This window comes from Carassius auratus, chromosome 36 (assembly GCF_003368295.1).
Source record: "Carassius auratus strain Wakin chromosome 36, ASM336829v1, whole genome shotgun sequence".
NCBI classification, from domain to species: Eukaryota; Metazoa; Chordata; class Actinopteri; order Cypriniformes; family Cyprinidae; genus Carassius; species Carassius auratus.
Window position 1 is genome coordinate 5879278 of NC_039278.1, and position 23774 is coordinate 5903051.

Sequence of the window (23774 nt, forward strand, 5' to 3'; positions counted from 1 at the left end):
GCATCTATCTTATAATGATAAAAGATCAAATCCATTTGTCTTAAAATGGTGGAACATAGTGCAGAACAAAATGCAGCCATTGAGTTGGCCCAACAGGGTATTGTGTATCAATAAGTTAAATGAATAAATAAATAAATATAATTAATAAAATATTATCTATGTTATAAAAAGGGTATTCCTTAATTAAGCACATTTAACATATTTAATATTCAAAACAGAATCCTCATATTTGTCTTAGTCAAGTAGTGTTTACTGTGATTTATCAAGAAGCAACCTTTGAAAGTTTAAGACAGTGAACACATCATACAAACAGGTCGTATTAGTATTATTATGTTGTTTGGCTCTATTGCCTCTATTGGTCAGGGGCCACTGGTAGGCTACTTACACCAATTTCTTTAACGGTAATGTATTATGGTTAGATCGGGGAGTTTTATACCATTTATACCGTTACACACACACATATATATAAAGCATAAAAACTGTTTTCATCATTGATAGGAAGAAATGTTGTTTGAGCAACAAATCAGCATATTAGAATGATCACGTGGCACTGAAGGCTGGAGTAACTGAAAATTCAGAGTGGCCATTGGAGGAATAAAATACATTTTAATAAATATAAAAAAAGAAAATTAACTTCTCTTTTTTACTGTACTCCTAATCAAATAATAGAACATTAAAATTAAACTTTTCATAAATTCACAACCCTCAGTTTGGGAAACCCTGTTGTAGGGTATATAAAATATAAGTTTAAATAAATGTCACAAGGAAAGAAGCACAGCCCCGTTGGTTTGCGTGTTTACGGCGTCTCATGGACACGCCCCCAATATGAATATTCATACAGACACCACCCAGTGGAAAACAATATATTGTAACACCGTTAAACGCGATGGCGGCAGCTGGCATTCAGACACAAACATACCATGTCATACACTGCCTATTACAAAATGAACACGATATTAATATGATGGAGACTGATGGTCCTGAAGATGGTAAGTGTTCGACTTTGGTTTCTGAGCATAATTCGAGTCATTCTACGAAAAGGCGATGCCTCTTTTGAACGTAGGCTATGTGTAAACAATGGCTTGCTCACACCTTAGCTGTCTCTTTGGGTTAGCTCACCTTGTTTTTGAAACGCATCAATTTTATATGTAATAATTTAAACTCAAATAAAATGCACACAAGGCAGTTTTTATATCAACCTCTTTCAATTCCGTTGTTTAATTGTGAATATTTAAACATCATAATATGTTTTCCTGACAGATTTTCTACACACAATAAATATCACTAACAGGTTAAGTAAAAATATAACGAATATATAACATTGTGCGTGTTTTTATTCAAATGTAACGTTGTGTGACATTGGTTACAAGCTGATTTATTGCTGTTGTACACCGCTGAAACACTGATTTGACGATGTAAGCACCTTAATAAAATTATGTAAAAAAAAAAATGCACACAATTTAACAAAATTGCTGTTATGAAAAGATCACAATAACCAGATGCATTATTTGAAGTCTATCATAAATGTACTTGTTCTGCAGATAACTCATTTGACCCTGTAAAAATAGCCTCTAAGCTCAGGGAACTGGGTGATGATTATGATGAGAAAGTGATCCAGCCACTGATGAAGAATGTACAGAGTGCTTCAGCCGATCAGGTGAGTACAAACGGTCCTTCTTCAGAAACTGATCAACTAATCTGAAGAATGTTTGTATCACTTTGTGAACATTGGATATTTTATTAGTGTAACTTTGTTCCTGGTCCACTCATAATTACAGGCAATAACTGTACAGGCTGCTGTAAAGCAGTGCAGTTGATAGCTGCATGTTTCATTTTCTTCTCTGAACCTACTAGTAAAAGTGAAACTGCTTGAGCAGCCTCCAAAAGTATGCAGTATTTCCTGTTTGGCTCTGATAGCTAAGCCTTTTTGCTTTAATTGCATGGCAACTACGTGTTTTTAACCACATGTTTTTTACCACGCTTGACATCTGTAGCCTCTGACATGTGTCTGTCCTCTAGGTGTTGACTGTGTTCAGTGATAGCGTGGACAGCCTGTGTAAGACGTGGGTTGTGGAAAGAGCAGAAGTGGTCTCAGAGAAGCAGCTCCTCAAGGCTGCCATCACCCTGGGACTCTTTATGAAGAAAAACTGCCCTTCCATGACGAATGTAGTTGAGGATGCTATGATGGGATTTGTCAACAACCGTCTAACAAACTGGATTGCAGAGCAAGGGGGCTGGGTAAAGATACTTTTATCAGATTTGCTTTAACCATTTCCTTAGTCCAAGACCAAGAGGCTTGGGTACATCAATGCACTTTCATATATAACCACACACATGGTTACTTGACCTCATCCGGTTTCTCCAATGTATTATATTATCAGAAACACAATCACTGCTTTCTGAAAGCTGGTAGAACTCAAAATCTTCTCAAAAGCTGTTATTCTTAATATTAATGCCAACAAATCCATTATATTCATGTCTTTTTATCAAAACAACAAAAAAAGACTTTACTAAAGAAAATAAAGAGAAATCTTAGTTATAGAGTGCTTTTATTTTTTTTATTTATCTTTTTTTTTCAATGATATTGCATGCTGATATAGTTACAGTTAGTGTTTAATGATGTCAGTATGATCTTGTCTTCATTTCATCTTAGTCATGGAAAATAGGTAATCAACATTTTTCATTAAGGAAATTAACACTAAGCCAAAAGTATCTGAAGCAGGGGTCTACAGTCCTGTTCATGGAGGGCCACCTTCCAGCAGGGTTTAGCTCTAGCCCCAGTTGTAGAAAGTGGTACTCCCGGACCAGAATTGGACACACATGATCTAAAGACAGATCTGGCATGTCTAGTGCTCGTACACAGTACTCATAACATTACCCATAACTGGTTATGTGAAATAGGGACATGTCAACATTCACACATGATTAAGACTAAGTTAACCCGAGAGTTTGGGAGCCAAATGTGCAAAAGCTCTTCCTCTTTTAGTGGACTTTGCTATCCTAGGAACTACCAAAAGTCCAGCGTTTTGTGACCTTAGGGAGCGTGATGGGTTGTAGCGTGGTAGAAGACTAGTTAGGTACGCTGGAGCTAAACCATTTAGGGCCTTATAGATACGTAATGATAATTTGTAACTGATACGGAACTTAATAGGTAGCCAGTGCTACCTTTTACAGAGACTGTAAAATTGGGGTAATATGATCATATTTTCTTGACCTTTTAAATAGGCCTATAATTTGTCAGTTCACTAGGATCTAGTTTTGGTTTCTTAATAAGAGGCTTAATAACTGCCAGCTTAAATGGTTTTGGGAAGTGACCTAAAGATAACAACGAGTTAATAATATTGAGAAGCGGTTCTTCGGCTGCAGGTAACAACTCTTTCAGTAATTTAGTTGGTACTGGATCTAATAAACATGAAGTTGGTTTAGTTAACATAACCGATTCAGATGACCAACTCTTTAGAAGTGAGCTATGAACTGTGTTCAAATAGATAAGATCCCTACGCCATGTTCATTGCTCCCTACTCCCTGAGCAGGGGTTTACTTCACTTTGGAACATGGACTGGAATTGGGAACCACTAGCCGCGTTTCCACTGTCGGGCTAAAAGCGGGCGTGCTACTGCGTGCCAGGGCCAGTCACATTTCCACTGCCACTTCCGGGGCTTGATCGTGCCTCGTCGGGGCTTCCTTGGGGCCAACAGCCAGGGTTTTTTGGCCCGACGAAACATACTTCACACATACTTCGTCTACAGTGTATATGCAGTCCGTGTGTGTTACATATGTGGAGCAGAAGCAGCACAGACTCATTGTGCTTTCACACAGGACAGGTTTGCAGTCCGCTACTCGGTACGCAAACGATCGCTGCGCTGCTGCAGACGCACCAATCCAGGAACACACTGACGGAACGCAACCACGTGAACGCTGGAAACCATTAACATGAGTGCGTAAAAAAATATTGCAGACGGAGTATGTGTGAAACAGGCGTAAGGTTGTTTGCACCTTGTGCAATGCGGAATTAGTTTACAGCTTTCTCAAGCAAGTTTGTGATGCATTTTGGAAACAGGAGAGGAGCCCCTGGTCTAATGTGCCACCTGGCTTGAAAAACCCGTTCTCAAAGACTTAACGTTACTTTTAGTGGGTAGCACATATATTCTGAATACCTTCGGCAGAATTCAAATGAGCCATTTTAATCTAGATTAATTTAGATTAATTCCAAGATTACAGTGAGATTAATAAAGATAAAAAAAAAATTATCTATGCCCTCCACTAACTTATTTAGTAACTTATATTATCGGTCATAAGTCTTGTCTCGAGAGTTTAGCTCTATTATAAAAATATAATTTTTTTTTTTTTTGTTCGGGAGCTTTTATAAAAATAGAGAAATTATAATTCTTTCTAAATGTGACTTATATTAGCTACTGTGGCTACAAATAAACAAAAACAGACTCGACTGAAAAAGCAGGCTATTTACATAACGCTTAAGCATTAAAAATAAATAAATAAAACAGAAATACATTTATTTCTGTGTGACTAATTTTGAGTCCTGATAAATTAATTCATTATGATCAATGTAATGTGACAAAGACACTAATAGAACTTATAGTTTTGGGAAAATACTTGGTATTACAAATCTTTATACTATTTTGATTTCTATTAATATAATACAATGAATCAAAGACGTCTAACCCTAACCCTAACTCACTCTAACCCTGATTTTTGTTGTTGTTGTTGTTGTCTTCTGAATTAAGCAGTAGAAAATTACTAGTCAACCAGTTTTTTATATCAAGTTTGCAATCCGTTAGTTTTGTGTATTTGTTTCGTTGTGCCATGAAGAAATATGGAGATGAGTATCATCAGCATAACAGTAAACGCTAACACCATGTTTCCTGATGATATCTCCCAAGGGTAGCATGTGAAGCTTGAAGACCAGTCTCAGTACTATTATAAAGTCTAAATTTCATCAAAAATATCTTAATTTGAGTTCTGCTGATGAATGAAGGTTTTACAGATTTGGAACGAGTAATTAATGACATCATTTTCATTTCTGGTGGTGAGCTATACTGAAGTCTTTACAGTGGCACACACTGTATAAATGGCCTGAATCATGTAATTTTCAGACCCTCACAGTCTAATTTTCATTCCTGTCAAAAATTGAAAATAAGGCGCTGCACTGAATGAGCTCAGTGTAGTTCATCTCAGTTTTTTATGTATCACTAAACAGATTCTTATTGTATTCTACACTTTTTACAAATAAAGCTGCATGTTAGGCTCCAAATCCCATCACACGACCATAATAAATAAGTACTGCATTCTTAATTCTGATATACTTCTGTCAAACAACTTCATACTTCAAACCTCATACTTGTGGTATATCCATTATGATTCATTTTTCCCCAGATTTATTTTACTATTGGTAAACACACAAATTGTCTAATGTTGTTGTTTTTCTTTTCCAGGTCTCTGTGGCTAAGAACAGCAAGTGTTGAGGTCGGATCTCATTGTCTCATTCTCTGAAAGATTCTCAATCATTTCTCTAAAGTTTGATTTGTAATACAGGATAAACTGTAAATGGTGCTCTTTTCAGACAATCACAGAGTGTAACTCTAATACAGATATTTGTTCGACTGTTTCAACTGATGCATGGATTCTCAATCAACAATGTTTTTTTAAATAATATACTTGTTTATCTTCTGATTTAGTCAGATTCTGACATATTTCTTTACATCACCGATGTAACTCACAAGTGTGCATCTGGAGTAAAACCGGAATGCTATTTGAAATCCTTTGAAATGATCACTTTGAACAAATGTATCAGTCTCATAGGGACATGTGTGTTGTAATAAACTTTTGTGACATTTTTAAATGTTAGTCTTCCTTCACAAGAGATAAAATAAATATGGGGTGGACATGTTCAGCATTTTATTCTTAGTAGTTAATGGTTTTATTAGTATTATAACAATTACTCGCTAATGACCTCACTACACTAATAATGACTGGGTCTCTTTGATATGTATTCAAAATAAGCATGGTTATTTTTACTTTAATAAAAATAAGTCAATGTGTCTTATTCTTAGTTATGGACTCTTGAATGATTTGCAATGAAATTGTGATCATAATGCGCTTTTCCAAACCTTCACAAGGGGGCACCACAGTTCCGAGTTACCATCTGTTGACTGCTGTTCACACAAGAAAAGCAAATAAAACCCTTGCTTCTGAAGACTTTGTCAGTAAACAAAATCACACATAGAGGAAGTATCAGTTTATCTGATTACACTTTAATCACATCACTTTGTGCTATTACGGGTATCTTTAAGTTACAGTTTTTAACAGGTATTAGATTAAGAGCTTCAACTCATCTGTGTAGGTACTTGCAGCTTTGAGTCATTTGAACTAGATATTAAAATAATGAATCCAGAGTGTTTATACCATGACGTATAAACTAAAACTAGTTAAATTCTTAGTTGGCACACACTAAAGGAAAAACAGGTCAGCTAAATAACATTGATGAAGCAGAAACACGAGTCACTGCATAAACTCTGATTCAGGATCCAAGCTTGAGAGAGGTTGTTGCAAGAATTGTGTGAATTGATCGTACTCTCTGAAACTGACCGGCCTGAAAAGGTCAGACCTTGTCCAAAGGACACTTTAATCACTGTCACCTATTTTCAAGGACATCAAGTCAAAAGCAGGGTCCGTTCAGAGGACATCACAATTTCAATGACTCAGTTTTCAGTTTCTTCCAATATAGTTGAGAAATGAGCAATTTCGGTGAAGCTCTGAATGTCCTTACCTTATTAAAACTTAAAGAGAGCCCTGAATATTTGAGAGACTCAACTGCAATCGTCCTAACAGGTTATGCATCATTTATTTTAGCAACACATCTCAATAAAACAAAGACAAACAGAAAACACACACACAATTAGACCTCCGGCAGTATCACGCAATCTAGATTTATTTGTAGTTCCTTCTCATCTATGTTTGCATATCTTTTCTCAGGTTCATAGTTTTGAGCAGTCTAAATGTTAAATGCGACCCGCCTACAGATTGTTTCATTTTAACATCATGTGGTGAAAATGATGGCTGCATTACTTATTTTCCCACAAAAGCATGCTATTCTTGAATATGCTTTGTCAATTTCCAGTGATTATTCAGTTAGGCATACAGTATTAATATGGCAAATAATTTAGCTAATTGAGACTGGAAGATCTTAAAAAAAAAAAAAAAAGGAAAAAAGTTTTCTAACATGGCAAAAGCAACTTCGCTGATACTGGACCAATTTGATCACGCAAAGTTCTGCTTAAAGGGATAATTCACTTAAAAATGAAAGTTCTGTTATCTTATATTCAAACCTGTATGATTTTCTTCTGCCAAACAACAATATTTTCATGAATGTTCTGCTGTTCGGAAAGAAATTCAATGGGGTCCAAAACAATTCTGAACCCGACTGACTTTCATTTTATAGACATTGAAAAAAAAAAACTATTCATACAGGTTTGGAATGACACAAGGGTGTGTGAATGATGACATATTTTTTAATTGTCCCTTGAAGACGAAGTGGGCCTAGTTGCCTCCAATGCCTCCAAAAAAGCATTAAGTGACAAATAACTCCATATCCCATATTTCCCAACATTAATGTGTTGGCATACATAAATAACTTCAGATCACACCCTCAATGTCCTTTCTCAAAGTCTTCAGATGCGTTAATGCTACTGACTAAAGACGAGTGTGGTTTAGTGCACTCATACGCACTGAGTCTGCAGTTTTGCACTCATTATATGAAGCCCTTTATGAGATAGCTGCATTCAAATGAACCACAACAAAAAAGGAAATCATAATCAAATAAAGATTTTCCCACAGATGTGAATGCCGGGTGAACTGTGTGGCTGTTCCTCTAAAACAGGCCAGTTTCATTTATTTAATGGTCCCTCGCTAATGATGCAACTCATGATATGCACCATTGACTGAGTTTTCAAGGAAACCTTTCCAGTAATGTTCGATCGTCTCCCTTTCTGTGGCAAATGTATTCTCACAACTGACAGCATACATCTCAGACTGCATTTCCCATTGCCATATTTTAAAAAGTGTCAGATGTCATTGCCCCCCAGTCTTCTCTCTTTGCTATCTATGCGAAAGCTGGACCGTTCACTCAGACGGGGATCCTCTGTGCAACACACATACTGTTTCCAGATCTTAACGAATGCATTCTGGAATTTCTTAATGCGGAATGCATAAACAATGGGATTGACAACGGAGTTGCCATGACTGAGTAAGATAGCCACATAAAGAATTGTCATTGAATATTCACAGCTAGGGCAGAAGAGAGTGATGCAATTCAGGATATGCAACGGTAACCAGCTGAGTGCAAACAAGAAGAGCACTAGTGCGAGTGATTTCGCCAGCTTGAGTTCTTTCCCGTAATATCGAGTGGGGTCGGTCTGGTTGGTGGTGATCTTCTTATTGAGCTGCTTGTGGATCATGTAGAAGATCTCAGCGTAGATGAGCAACATGAGGACGAGAGGTGGCAGGACCCATCCGAAGAAGTTGAAGTAGACCATGTACTCCATGCTGATGACGTTCTCGAACTCACAGGTTACAAGAAGGTCAGCACCCACGGTGCCGTTGGTCTGTCGTAGCTTCTCCAGATTGTTCCAGCCCAACATGGGCATCAGGCCGACTACGATGGCCACCATCCAGCACACAATCACTGCAATTCCTGCACGCTTTGGAGTCACCACTCTTTTATATCTGTGGGAAAGAAATGGCATCTTTAAAACAAGTATGAGACAGTGTAAGTATTTGAAAATTGGACAAAAAGACAAAGGTACAAGATTGTGTAGTGTACTTAATGGCTTTAATTTGTTGCATAATACTCATATATTTAAGTAAATGTTTTTTGTAGTTTCATTAACTGAGAGCAAACTGATGCAAATTAAGTCATTTACACTACTTTATATAGTGGGAATGCTCTTAAGAGTTACCCTGCACAATTATCTTCTTTTGATTTTGAATTCTGCAGTTGAAAATTATTATTTTAAAAATGCCAAATTATGCAGACTGTTAGCTTCAACAAAACCACATACCAACAACCTCGTAGTTCACAGTAAGCATGTCTTTAAAGGTGTAAAAGTTCTTGTTTAAAATCAAACACCCAATATCCTGTTACAATTGATACACTCTTCAACACTGAGAGAAAAGAGGAAGCTTCGTAAAGGATGCTGAACCATGAAACTTACTAAAATTATGCCTGTTTCCGAGGAAGCACGAACCCCCAATTTTTTTTTTTTATATCTGTTTTAGAATATCAAGTGTGATTTACCTGGAATAAATAATCCCTGTGATAAATTGCATGGAAATTAAAAGTGGTCATCTGACTACACAAACTCTGTTGTGAAGGATTACATTTTGATTTAGTCACAATCCCTTCTCTGTGGAGAGCAGAAGGTCTTTTCAGACAACACAATTGAAGTTAGCGAAGCATGCCATCCACTCAGCTGGCAAATTGGCACTAGTTGCTTGTTTGACAAACTATGTATTTGTCCAGTGTAATTACCTCAGACTGGAATGGCATAATCTTATTTGATATTTATAAAGGACGGGCAAGTAATTTAGCTGTTCTTCTATGCAATCATCAGAAGTACTGCTCTATTACTAGTAATAAGCTAGTCTTTCTACCTAATTGTTTTGTCTCATATAATTTGTAAACTATATAACTCCAACTTCACATTAAATGAGAGGCCATGGTCAGGACAGGAAAAAAGGACTGTGAGACAGTCATGGTTTGAAGGTGCCTTTGAAAGTGGATTCCATGTCACAGCAATAATTTCAGAAACATTGCAGCCCACGGCAAACCCACTCAGGTCAAACTTTATTCCACGACCTGAAAGCAAAGATGCCACGCCTCAGCATTTCTCATTTGCTGCAATGTTTCTTGATTCTCTTTCTAAGATTGTAATGTGATGAACAATTGTGATAACATTCGAATCAAAGAATATGCATGTCTGTTTTCTGTTTTAAATAAATTTGACATGAAGGGATAGTTCACCCCAATATTAAACTCACCCTCATGTTTCAATCTGCAGGACTTTCTTCCGTGAAAAGAAAGGAGACACTTTAAAGATTGTAATGGCAATGGATTGTAAATTAAGATGTCAGGGCTCAAATAAAGAAATAAATCATTATACAAATGGTTCATATGTACTATATTTAGAGTTATTGCACATAAAGTTTTTTGAAGTCAATGCTATTTTTTTTTAACATCCCATTGCCCTGTTCATAAGAGTTCACAACAATTTGTGATTTCTGAACAAAACATTAACTTAAATAGGAAACATACTAAAATTGTATGATTCTGCCACAAAATAGAGTTATATTAAAAGAAAGAACAGTATGCATTTCTAATATTGATGGTATTGTCTCAATAAGGTGGCATCCATTTAATGATCTGAATTAAAATGATAATTTACAATCAATACGTTATTACCGCATATTGTTTTATTATGTACTATAATACTGAGGAGCAGATAATTGCCACTATTTGCAGTATGTAGTAGGCATATAAATAGCAGACAATCCTGCTATTTTAACAGTGTAAATAGAATCTATCGCTTTCTGCACTTAGTGTAAATAACATATTGTTGAAAATAATCTACTGCTATTTTCACTTAGTGTAAATAGAACTCACTGCATAGAATTCATTCATCACTTAGTGTAAATAGAGTCCATTACTATTTGCACTTAGTGTAAATAGCATTCATCACTATTTGCAAATAGTAAATAGCCTCAATCGCGATTTGCACTTAAAGTAAATAGGATCTATGGCTAAGAATATATGCTATTCTTAGTGTAAATAGCTGCTGCATTTTATTACATTTCGTAGTGATTTGGGATTCGTTTTTGCTCGACATGACAACATTAATTACATTAGTTACATTAACATTCTTTAAAAAGTTCTCATCTGAATGAAAAATATTGATACGGGTTTGGAACCACTTTCATTTCGTTTTGGGTTAAATATCCCTTTAAGAATTGTGATATCACAATCAACTTCAATACAACCTCGATATTCATGACTCGAAACCATCATGCATAAAAAAAGGAAAACAGAACAGGAAATATGAAATGAAAATTCTTGTGAAATGAATAAGAAACCAACATTACCTCATTGGTATCTTGACCCTAAGATAGCGGTCAATAGCAATAGCCAGGAGAGCGAGTATTGAACTTTGCGTTAGTACCAGTACAGTACATGCAACGAGCAGACAGCTGTAAAAATGAGTCTTCAGTCCGATGCTTATGGTTATAGCCAGAGGAATGACAAGTGCCCCGACCGCAATGTCTGCCAGAGCCAGGCTGACGATGAAATAAGTGGTCGTGTCCCGTAGAGATCGGTTGATTCTCACAGCCCAGACCACCATCACATTCCCAATGACTGAGGAAAGGGCGATCAGCACCTCCATCCCAATGTACAGACCCAGGACACCAGGCATCTTTGCTAGGAGTACACGTCCTTGTGTTGAACAGGATAAAAGATTCCCTTTTTTAATAAGAAGACAGCCGGTGCGTCAAACGAGTCCAAACAGTCGCTTTATTCTGGTTTACATGTCGGTGCCAAAGTTACATGGGGCAGGAAGAAAACAGAAGTTGCGTTTCCTCTCCGAAATGCGTCCGCGGCACCGTGATCATCCATGTCAGCTCCACAGTGAACAAGCATGAGTCACTTCAGAACCAGACCCACCACGAGCATCACAAAGTTCATCAGAAGCGATCTGCGCGTGACAACACCTGTGCCCGACAATCAGTCAAGACAGAGGGCTTCCATTTGGTTTAAAAACAAGACCTTACATAAGTCTCTCGATGTCGAAAAGTCCTGCAAGGTCTGACGGTCACCTTAACTTTTAAACACGGTAAGGCTCCTCGGGCACGCTGGGCCAAACAATGCAAGTTTCACCAATTAGTAGTGAACTAGTGTTGTCCAGTTCGCGAACGAAACGTTCGATTTAACCGGTTCTTCTTAGTGAACCGGTTGCACCAGTTCACCAAACAGGACTTAATTGTTTTAAACGGGTCCCATCTCCAGTAAGCACTGATCCATAAATGACTTAAATAAACCTGACTGAAACTCCCTCTGAATAGAAATGAACCAATAGCACGGAGTAATTCATTTACTCAAACTGCACCACTGACTGAACTGGCAGGGTGTTTTCATGGGGTGGCCAGTCTGGTGTGGCACAGAAATCTTTATTAATATAAAAATGTGTTTGACTATAATGTACTGGACTGTTTAACTGTATTTACCAACATGCCCTGATGACTGAGGTAATGTTAATTCAGCTCTTAGGTGATGCAGATGTAGTCAAAAGTTTACACACACCTTGCAGAATATACTGCTTCATCAGAGTAGTAATTGCTTTTGTTGATACTGCAAGGTGTATATCAACTTTAAACTGCAACTGTGTCTATTGCTTATGGCTTTATATGTTTTTTGACAATTGTTCTTCTTTCTTTCCTCAAGGAATTTTTTGGATAATTTTTCCGTTCACACAGATTGTAGAGAGATGGTGTGCAGCTTCATGACGTGAAGTTTAGTGCCGATGGAGAGCTTCTGGGACATTGACAGAGAGCACGTCCCAGCAAGTTCATTTGGAGTTCTTTTTTTAATTTATTTATTTATTTAGTCAAACTTGCATTCACTAATGCTGGAGTAAGATTTTAGAAGAAAAATTGCAGTCCTGTTTAATAGGTGCTAGTGAAGGTTTGAGAACTAATGGCCTGGTTTCACAGACAGGGCTTAGACTAAGCCAGGATCATAGTTCAATAAGGACATTTAAGTCATTTTCCTTGACATGCCTTAGAAAAAACATTACTGGTGTGCATCTTGAGACGAAACAAAGGCACTGGTCTTTTTTAAGATCAGTCAGTGCAAGTTTCTATCAGTTGAAACAGCTCAGAATTACATTTTAGCCTGGGGCTGGTCTTAAGCCTTTTCTGTGAAACCAGGGGTACAAGTAACCCTCTTTGGTAATGTTTTATAATAAGGTCTCATTTGTTGTACGTGGATAGATAATTTTCTTTCTTTTTTGTATTAAATGTGTGTCTGTTTGTGTGTTAGTAATCCTATATGTTATGGCGACCAAATGACTCCACAAGTATAGTAATACCAGTAAATTTTGACCTTGTGGACATTTTTAGGTCCCCGGTGAGGAAACAGGTTTACACATCTTACAGAATGATGTTTTCTGTGATGGTGAAATTAGCATTGTTCTCCAGACTCTTTCTAATAAGTGAGTTGAAGTGTTGTAACTGTATAGTGTTGGGTTTTTCTTGTACATCAGCAAAAAGTCTTTTTGTGTATTTGTTTTAGAGATTGATTTGTCAATAAATGTAGAGGGTTTACCATTTTGTGTTTTTGCTCTGATTGTAACTAGGTTATTAAAAGGCTATTATTATTTAATATACTAAATTTCAACTTAATTGCCAGAGCTGTTTTGAAGGAAGATCAACGTTCGTGGCGAAAACATATGTGCAAACTGTAATGAAGCAGAGATCAGTTAGTTCTTCACTTTCCGCACTGACACAGAGATCGTTTGCTTGCTTCAGTGAAAGTATAACGTGCCTAACATTTGCGACTCGTACATTACATGTCATGCGCTGATGTCGCGTGTCGTTACGGGATCTTCAAGGGTTGTGTGTGAAAGCACGCACATATACCGGGTCATCACTGGCAGTGTGAAAGTGCAAAATCTAGCGACCCGGGAACAATTGCAGGAACACTTTACCCCTGTATTTGCCGGAATGGCAGTGTGAAAGGGGCTAAGGGGAGCCAGAATGTTTTCATGGGGTGGCCAGTCTGGTGTGGAACAGAAATCTTTGTTAATAAAAAAATGTGTTTGACTATAATGTACTGGACTGTTTTAGAGCCTAAAACACAAATGAGTGCAATATTTTTTTATTTAACAGTTATTGAGATATTTGTGTATTAGATCAAGTAACACTAAGTGAATATGACAACTTTTCTATTGCTCCTCACCTCACTCTAGCTTCATTGCTCATTCAGCTTCTCAAAACTCCCAAATGCTTGCTCTCCAGCATTGCATACTCATGGATGAGACGTGCAGATAATGCTTGTGCATTAAATGGTAACTTTTTGGTAATTGCATGACTTTTAGCTGACGACGGAACTATAGGTGGAGCACCAGGACTTTTCGCGGTGGGCCGCTGGCAAATGTGGGCCAGCCCACCCAATTTTTTTTTTAAATGACGGAATCATAATATTACATCTCTTTTCTACGCAAATGGATGAGTAAGTCTATCGCGTGGCCGACAAGGAGTGTGTTAAGCCCCTTTCACACTGCCATTCCGGCAAATACACAGGTAAAGTGTTCCTGCAATTGTTCCCTGGTCGCTAGATTTTGCACTTTCACACTGCCAGTGATGACCCGGTATATGTCCGTGCTTTCACACACAACCCTTGAAGATCCCGTAATGACACGCGACATCAGCGCGTGACGTGTAATGTATGAGTCGAAAACGCTAGGCACGTTATACTTTCACTGAAGCAATCAAACAATCTCTGCGTCAGTGCAGAAAGTGAGGAACTAACTGACCTCTGCTTCATTACAGTTTGCACATATATTTGATCTTCCGTGAAAACAGCCGGTAAAAGAGTCGAGCAATAACGCGCGTCATCTCTTCGACACGGAATTAGATCTGGCTTTTGTTCACACAGCGCTCGTCCCGGGTCGAACCCCGTAATGTTACTAGGTCCCCGACCTGGGTTCAATTCGGTAATCAATTCCGGGACGTGGTTGCTTTCACACAGAAGGCGACCCGGCAATGTTCTGGAAATATTGCGGTTCCGACGTGCAGTGTGAAAGCGGCTTTAGTGAGTGTTTTGCCCTCCCTCCCTGTTTAGTTTGAAACACGCCCCTTTTCACATCGTCTAATTTACAGAGAGAGATTGAGATTTAGGTACAGCGAATTTCTCTGAGCAGCAGGCCACTGACAGTATATGTTCACACAAAATAACCGACTGTGTTTACGAGAATACTTGCAGAGACAATTATTTTTAAATAACTGTGTGTGTATGTGTTCATTCAGAAGTTAAGATTCGCGAAACATGAATTAATTCTGTGAATGCGCATTGTCTGGAATGCTGCTTGCTTTGAACGAGTGTGCGCAGCCCCGAACACAAGTGAATTGTTTAAAATGCTTGAATCTGCAAAATTTAGAAACAAGGGCAAACGATCAATTATGATCCGTTTCACCCCTTTAAGCGAGTGAACAACGCGAATCAAGTTAGGAATTTTACATCACTATTCAAGCTAGCCTGGAAAACACAATAGGCCCAGGATGTCAGGCAGGCGATTTTAAGAGCCCTGCACCTCAGATCTATCCAGTTTGTGAATCATTGGTTTGCACACTGGTTTCGTTCAACAAAATAAATGATTATTTTAAAAGATTGACTCAAAAGAATAATCTGTTCACGAATCGGATCATGAACTTGTATTACCAAGTCAAAGATTATCTATTATTGAACATCTCGAATAAATAAAGACTTCAAGTTCATCTGTAAAGCACATAAAGCTATGGTCTGATGGATTCGTATGGATCTGTTAACTGAATGCAAAGTGTGAGTTCTAGGAGAATGTTTGTGTCGTGATGAGCATGTATTGCTCCCTAGGAGTCACTAAACGAACAGCTGCTGCACACAGTTTTTTTTTCAAAGGAGGATCAGTTGCCCTATTGGTTAAAATACCCTAGCTGTTTACTTAAATATTAAATTGATAAATTACATCAAAACAGGGGCGGATGCTATGATGTGGTGGGCTGCTGTGGGCCAGAAAGTCCAGGGCCACTTTTTGGTCCCAGTCCGCCCCTGAGGTGGGCCCTATGTATGCTCTTGTGGATTTTTATGATAAAGTGATGAGCGTGGGCCACATATTTGCATACTGTTGAAAAGTGCGTCTTGAATACAGTAAAACGGCTGATTAGACAGGGTTACTGACATAGTCTAACAACATCTCATCAGATTGCAGTTCACAGTTGTTCTACTGAAGCTGATTTGGCTTCTTTAGCTTTGCTCTTTTGACTCGCCCCTGACGCTATGATGAAGCTGAAGTGTGCATCTGAAAAAATTCTCCCGTTTGATGTGGTCATAAAGAGAGCTACAGCGGTTCCGCATCTTAAAAGTCTAAAGATCTCAAAAGTCATAATTCTGACTGTATATCTCGCAATTCTGATTTTGTAACTCGCAGTTGCGTTTATATCATGCAGTTCTGAGAAAAAAAGTATTGAGTGTTGAGATAAAACTCGCAATAACCATTTTTATTTTTTATTCAGTGGTGAAAACAGGCTTCCATAGTTCTGTGGGGGAATTCACATTGAAATGTAAGTATTGTGTTTTCATTTACTTATTCACTCAATACCTAACAAAAAAAAGTGTTAAAAGCCAGGTTCATATGTATCATTACATTATTTAAGTAAGCTCCAAGCCAATACTTGAATTTAAAGTTGAAATCCAACAATGGACACTGCAAACCAGTGTAACTTACCTGGCTAAGCGTGAAGTACATCACCGTCCCCCCCATTATGACGTAAAACATAAAAACAAAAATGTCCTGGTAGGATTGTCCTCTCATCATCTCTCCTCTAGCACCGTTGTAATGGGACAGAGCGCTAATCGGGAACCTCTGGTCAGTCTGGTGGCACAAATAGTATATCTTGTGAAGGCGGAGGATCCTTCATGCACCTCCAAAGTCCGTGCCCTTCGAAGTGTGTGCACTTAACTTTGGGACACAGCTTACCAGAGCGTGACAGATGAATGCAACAGCTGATAAACCTATCTACTGGATTATTACAATTAATGAAATGTAATGTAAACTGATATTCCCTACCAACACACTACAGCAAAAGATAGAAATAACTCACTTAAACCAATTTTTTAGCAGGTGAAAACACTAGTGTCCTACTAATTTTGGCCACCACTGTATATTACCTTTACATATAAATATATAGCAGTCATTTTTTACTTACATTTTAAGGATACATATTTTTCATATTTTTTTCAGCTTTATTTTGAAGAAAAATGGTGACGAACATGAGAAAGCCAGATGATCAGCCTTTTTTTCAATAGGAATATAAAAAGTTACATAATGTTGATTTTGAAGGTAAATCATAGTTAGATGCTAATGCTTGCATTTTAATGCAAATAGACAAAGGGATCAGTGCTATCAAGACAATTTTAGGGTGCGGCAATGTGTCTGAAAGAATTACTGCACCACTCGCTTAAAACCTATAACCCACAAAAGATGGGATTTAGAGTGCGTCTTATTTTAAACTTGGACAAATATTTACATTACTGGTTTTTGAACAGGACAAAACTGAAAGTAAAATGTAAAAGTTTGTGCAAATTAAAAAGTTATAATCATATTTTGCATATCACACATTGTGAACATTATGAATAAATATCAGTCTTTTCTCCCTCCAACATTTATACAAAAAAGAAAGACAGCGTGGCGTCTATATCACACGATACACACCAGATTTCATGAATTTTGAATAGAATTTATTATATGAGCCAATCACTTTTCATGGATGGCAGGATAGTGCCCACGCATTGGTCTTTCAATAAACCCCTTCTCAAAAGCCTCTATCACAGAAAAGCAGCCTGGTGTGTGTGGCCGTTCTAATTGTGTCCACCGAAAATTAGATGTTTCGAGCCAGATTCCCCTTTGAGAAGTGATGCTAAGCAGGGTTTCCATCAGTGGGGTACAGATGAGGCACAGCGGGGCTGCTTATAAACAGACACATCATAAATTTACAACCGGATGTTTTCTTGCCATTCATTACTGTGCCTGTAACCCCGTACAGGAAAATGTTCAATATACCACAGCGGTCAGAGGTGTAATCTAAGACAATGGACAGTGCATATCATAAAGGATCAACATTATTAGATCTCGTCAGAAAGGATCTTATGCGCTCATTGGCTCCTACCACAATCAAACAGAAACTGTATGAAGTGGTTGAGAAAATGAATAGAGGTTCATTTTAAAACTCTCCTGGGCAGGAAGACTAAATAAATAAATCACTACAGACTAAATAAATAAATCACTACAGGGTTCAGCTGTTAAAATAACGTAATCACTCTATAGGTCATAATATGCCTTGAATGTCAGAGGTGCTTTGATCATATTGAAGGACAATGAATACAGGTAGAAGAACCAGAGAAAGGGCAGATATTGTGTTTTGTATTTGCCTGACGTCATTCATTGTTTTTCTAGAGTGGCTACTGTACATTTCATGTGTGCTATTTTGATAGATGGTGTGCAATTTGAGACTTTGTTCCAGGAATTTACATATTCTCCTTTCCAAATGGGCTGCTGTAATGGGCCATAATAAGCAGAGCCTCTCTGTCTTCACATATATTAAATGGAATGGATTATTGAATTAAATGGAGTTTTAGAGACACAGCAGCCAAAAAAATTTAAAATAAATAAATAAATAAATAGATTAAAAATTACAAATGAAAATTAAGAGTCAGAGAGAAGGTTTCAAATCTAAATTGAAAATATATAAAAATAAAAATGTAGAGGAAAGATCAATTTTGTTGGCTTTTGTAGAACAACATAATTAGGCATGTTTTTATTCAGCACTCACCAGGGCAGCAATTTAATGCCATTAAATTATGTCATCACTGCTTTTTACAAAAGAAAGCTGTTATCAGTCCACAGCATAAAAGGCTTTAAATCAGGAAGAGCTTTGTGACCGACCCTTTGAAGTGTAAAGGGGTTTAAGATACAGGGGTTGGACAAAAGAAATGTAAGCACCTTTTCTTTATTAGGGTGTTTCATCACCATTTGCTACTGTGGCAAGGGGTGGACAGGTAGAGGGAGTTACCAGTAACAAAAGAAACAGATCCCTTACATCAGGACATACATAACATCCCTATGTAAGGGCACACAGGTTCATTGCCAAATGCAGGGTGAGAATAGAGATGTAGATATATAGATAAATCATTTTTATTCAAGCATATCATTTTTTAAATAGAACAAGTCAATCAATACAATTTCACACAAGGTCTCAGAAATCACAGCACAAACAACATAAGAAACATATAATAAGATAAAACAAAAGAGGAAGGAGGCTAGCAGAAACCCTCAGAGGTCTACCCCACACTCAATACCCACAACACACCTGTGAAAGCAAAAGCAAAAATGTTAAGCACAGCACTCCATGTAGACACACAAGTACAGGATACCATGGGCAACCCGTTCCAGTTTAAAGACTTAAAGATCCACACACAAACACAAGACGGAAACAAACCATAAAGCACATACAAATCAAGTCAATTCAATGATAATTTAAACACAAAATACTACAAACACTGGCACAAAGGAGGGAAACAAAGTATCCAAAAGTTACACGGCCAGATTACATAAATTTAGCCAGCCAGCTAACTCACGCGCTGACCAGCACAATCTTGTGCCAGTCATTCTAACTCAAATAAAACAAAGCAGACCAAGGTGATTTGACAAAACTATTAAAACTGCAACGAAACAAAAACAAAACATAGCAGCAGTGCAGTCACTTTATGTACCCTTTTCTCCAATTAAAATCATTTTAAATCCCTGGACGAACCAAGAGAACTTTACACTACTGCAATGTGTATGGTCGGTGGCCACACAGGATTGGAGCTACATAACAACTAAGCTAACAGATGCTCCTGATAAATGGGATTCCATGTATTGCCGCATTTCACCCACTCTTACTGAGCGCTACTATTGCAATTACTTTATCTTTTAGCGGGACATAATACATTCCAGATATAAAACTAAAGCAGTACTCAGATGACACATGCAACACATTTATGTCTGGGAATTCAGGCTGTAAGCTTCAGGTTGGATAGTACACTGGACTTTGAACTCAGTTAAAATTGCTTGGAATAACTCATTATTACTGTAAAACATTTAAATGTATGAGTCATACCAATGTCTACCAATAGTAAATAACATCAGAGAACATGGCAACAATACTTGTTCAGAGGAATTTAAAGGAACTTTGCAGGTTAAATACCAAGATCAAGGTAAAATCAGAGTGTCTATAATTAAAGAAAAATAATGTTCTAGATTAAACGTCCTACATTCATAAACATTTACTCTTTGTGTGTATGTTGCCATGGTCATGGAAGAATCTTTATATTTTCAAGAAAGAAAAAAATATATATAAATAGTGTCAAGTTAGGGTTCATTGATGATCCAAAATGGCGTCACTGTGTTTGCCGGTTTGCCATCATCTTCTGTCTCTGCAACGTTTAGTTTGTTTGTCTTAACTTTGATTCTTGTTAAGTGCCTATCAGTGCATAATGTGTTAGCATCAATTACATATGATCATCAGTTTCTGCTTGACTTCTAGTCTTTGTCTATTGATTCCATTTGTATGGGCTGCGACAAATGTGGACGTGGATCTTCTAATCCCCTATTCGTAGTCGGATTCCATCTACTATGTGTCGTGTGCCTGGCTGTTTCTTACATAGAGAGTGGCGACCGAGAAGATGGGGGAAAATGCAGCGGTAACTTAGTGCGGTTAAGGAGGGCTGTGATGACAAGGAGACAGAGGATGAGGGAGTGGTTAAGGGATGACACAAAAAGGCAGAGGGCTACTGGAGGAGGCTTTGGAGGGAGACGGATGACTAGGAGGAATGAACAGAAAATCCAGGGAGGTGATGATGGTGGAGAGCCAGGGAAGCAACATGAACAGGAGAGGACAGATTGAAACACAGGCTACAGCCAGGACTGTGCTCCATGGTAGTGCAGCTGGAGGGAAGAGCCAAGGTGTGATGGGAACCCATGCCCACAGATGAGACCAGACAAGGCCTGTGTGTGAGGTGCTGGCTTTTTGAAGAGTTGATGAGGATCATGGCAGACAGGTGTGGTGATTGTGAAGTGTGTGCAGGTGAAAGCCAAGGGGTATTGTGGGAGATGTAGTGTGCAGAGGTGACAGACAAGGTGACTGATGATCCTGACAGTACTTCCTCCTTCCGGAAGGCATGACTTTGTGCAACAGATTTCATCCTGGGAGAGTCAGAGGGCATCCTGGAGGCAGTTACAGGCAGGTGAAAAGGTAGATATGGGCATGACAGAAAAGCTTTAGGATAGTATAGGCAACTTGCGGAAATGGTGTGTGCCAACCAAACATACCCAATAGCTTATACCTGCTGACTCAAGGCTGCACTCTTTGGACACTGGGGAGAGCTCTGGGAAATAATTGGACTCTAGGTTTAGCTCCTGGACAAGACCTGGCAGAGTGTTAAGCTCAGGAAACAGTTTAGTGAATTGAGTAAAGTCCCAGCTGAGATCGGAGTAGTGAGTAGACTCTTCACTGAGTTTGGAGAAGTGACAGGACTCCTGGCTGTGCTCGGGGAAAAGAGCTGATTTTGTCTGTCTCTAGACTGAACTCTTGAGCTGACTTGTTATTGAACTCTAGAGCATGAGCGGGCTCTTGAACTGACTGAGGGGTTACAGTAGACTCAGGAGAGGACTTGTGGTCTGGAGTTAATTCTCGGATAGACTAATGGACTGGAATAGAGAGAACTCACAGGAAGAAGCAGGCTTTAGAGCAGACTCGGGCTGGAACCGACATTGGAGCGGACTCAGTGGTTGGAGCCATCAGTGGGCTGTACTCAGGGGCTGTAGCAGAAGAGGATTGTTTCCTTTTCCTCAGCCTCCTCCTTTGGGCTGAGGATTAAGAGTGTGCTGAGGGTTTGGCTGTCTCCTGCAGGGCCGTCACTAGTGGGGTGAAAGGTGATTATAGGGGCCCATGGCTGAGGGGTAGGCTCCCCAGCAATCTCAACCGTCTGGCTAAGGCCATCCTAAAAAGACAATCAGGACAGTTGACAGGCCACTGCTGCGTGTAGTCATGAAAGCTTATCATTTTCACGTTTTTAAGCCTTGCCTCTTGCCAATTTAAACATTCAAAAGAGTTTAAAGCATTCAAACACACAACGCGGAAAAGCTCTACTGAGTAGCTGGTTACTCGCATGCTGTGTTCAGTGCACATGTAGAGAGCCATGTCTCACAGACATCAACATTGAACCATGCTCTCCTTTGTGAAGTTCTTGTCAAAGTTCCCCCTGCACCTGAACCAACAAATACACATTGCAGTTGTTTAAACAAACAGAAAAGGATGTGAAAGAAAACAATTCAGCACCCGTGGTGTTCTGGTGTTCAGGCCTCATGCAGAGAGTGGTATCTCAAAACGCTTGAACACCGAATTTGAAGAATAAAAGAATAGGGATTCTGATTTCTGACAACTTATAGAGTCTCAGACATTACGCATCTCTCTGGCACATAAATCGCAAGTGGAATACAGATGAAATTTCAAATATGTGCAGTGTTCGAGTCTGCCAGTGGGCATCTGTTCTTTTATTCAATATGGCTCTGTCCCCTTATTTCATTTGCTGATGAGCTGGCTATATACATTCACTCTGATGTGTTTTATTGCATCAAGCGACATTCACCAATATCCTTAAGTGCTGGATGAAGTACAAATTCTGTGCTTGAAACATTACTCTGTAAAGAATACATTTTCCCTTGCATAATAAAAAATAAAAAAAACTGATAAGTTAAGTTATATTTGAGTAGATAGGGGTCTAATGACATATAGAGCTTAGGTTAGAGCTCAGTCTGAAATTAATTATCAGCTTTAGCAAACAATATTAAATTAGGAGGGCTTGAATGGATACACAAAACTGGGCATTGAAATGCCTCGTCACAAGCAACTCAATACCCAGTTTTCCCCAGTGTTAACTATGTAAATGACAAATAAATGCCTCTTGACTCTTGACTCTAAAACTTTTCAGACCCTAAGGGTCCTATCAATTCAATTCAATTCAAGTTTATTTGTATAGCGCTTTTTACAATACAAATCGTTACAAAGCAACTTTACAGAAAATTATGTTTCTACAATATTTAGTAGTAACTTATGGTGGTGACTGTCAGTTTGTGAACGTTTGACAGGATTTTTAGAAATATTTATACAAGACGTAGTTAGCCAGACGATGAACATTATTAACATTATTAATTAATAATTATTATATGATGCAGTCACACTTGTAGCAATATTTGTTAGTTCTGTTTGTTGATCCAGGGTTAGCATCCTCTGGGGTCCTCTGAGGGTCAGCATCATCTCTTCTCAGGTGTTCTGGATCCAGACTAGAGCTTTTGGGAGCCAAATGTGAGAAAGCTCTACCTCCCTTAGTGGACTTTGCTCTCCTAGGAACTACCAAAAGTCCAGCGGAGTGTGATGGGTTGTAGCGTGGTAGAAGACTAGTTAGGTACGCAGGAGCTAAACCATTTAGGGCCTTATAGGTAAGTAATGATAATTTGTAACTGATACGGAACTTAATAGGTAGCCAGTGCAGAGACTGTAGGATTGGTGTAATATGATCATACTTTCTTGACCTGGTAAGGACTCTAGCTGCTGCATTTTGGACTACCTGTAGCTTGTTTATTGATGAAGCAGGACAACCACCTAGCAGTGCATTACAATAGTCCAGTCTAGAGGTCATGAATGCATGAACTAGCTTTTCTGCATCAGAAACAGATAACATGTTTCTTAGCTTGGCAATGTTTCTAAGATGGAAGAATGCCGTTTTTGTAACATGGGAAATATGATTTTCAAAAGAAAAATTGCTGTCTAATATTACACCCAGATTTCTGACTGTAGAGGAAGTAACAGTACATCCTTCTAGTTGTAGATTGTAATCTACAAGATTCTGTGTA

General features: G+C 38.3%; 2 protein-coding genes across 3 annotated transcripts; one reads left to right on the top strand and one right to left on the bottom strand.

The window, feature by feature from the left end:
* The first annotated feature begins 844 nt into the window (after positions 1-844).
* Positions 845-5914, top strand: LOC113055055 (bcl-2-like protein 15). 2 transcript variants are annotated; one of them, XM_026221000.1, is made up of 4 exons: positions 845-989; positions 1542-1657; positions 2020-2238; positions 5454-5914. In XM_026221000.1, exons 1-4 carry the CDS (start codon positions 887-889, stop codon positions 5481-5483), a joined length of 468 nt encoding a protein of 155 aa, XP_026076785.1. In that variant the 5' UTR covers positions 845-886; the 3' UTR covers positions 5484-5914. The 2 variants fall into 2 exon arrangements, with proteins under 2 accessions (XP_026076785.1, XP_026076786.1); XM_026221001.1 differs by having other exon boundaries at positions 1569-1657.
* A 931-nt stretch (positions 5915-6845) lies between these two features.
* Positions 6846-12055, bottom strand: LOC113055056 (adenosine receptor A1-like). Its single transcript, XM_026221002.1, has 2 exons — positions 11155-12055; positions 6846-8742 (listed from the first exon to the last, which is right to left on the bottom strand). The coding sequence occupies exons 1-2, from the start codon at positions 11481-11483 to the stop codon at positions 8082-8084; spliced, it is 990 nt and encodes a 329-aa protein (XP_026076787.1). The 5' UTR covers positions 11484-12055; the 3' UTR covers positions 6846-8081.
* Between the last annotated feature and the right edge of the window lie 11719 nt (positions 12056-23774).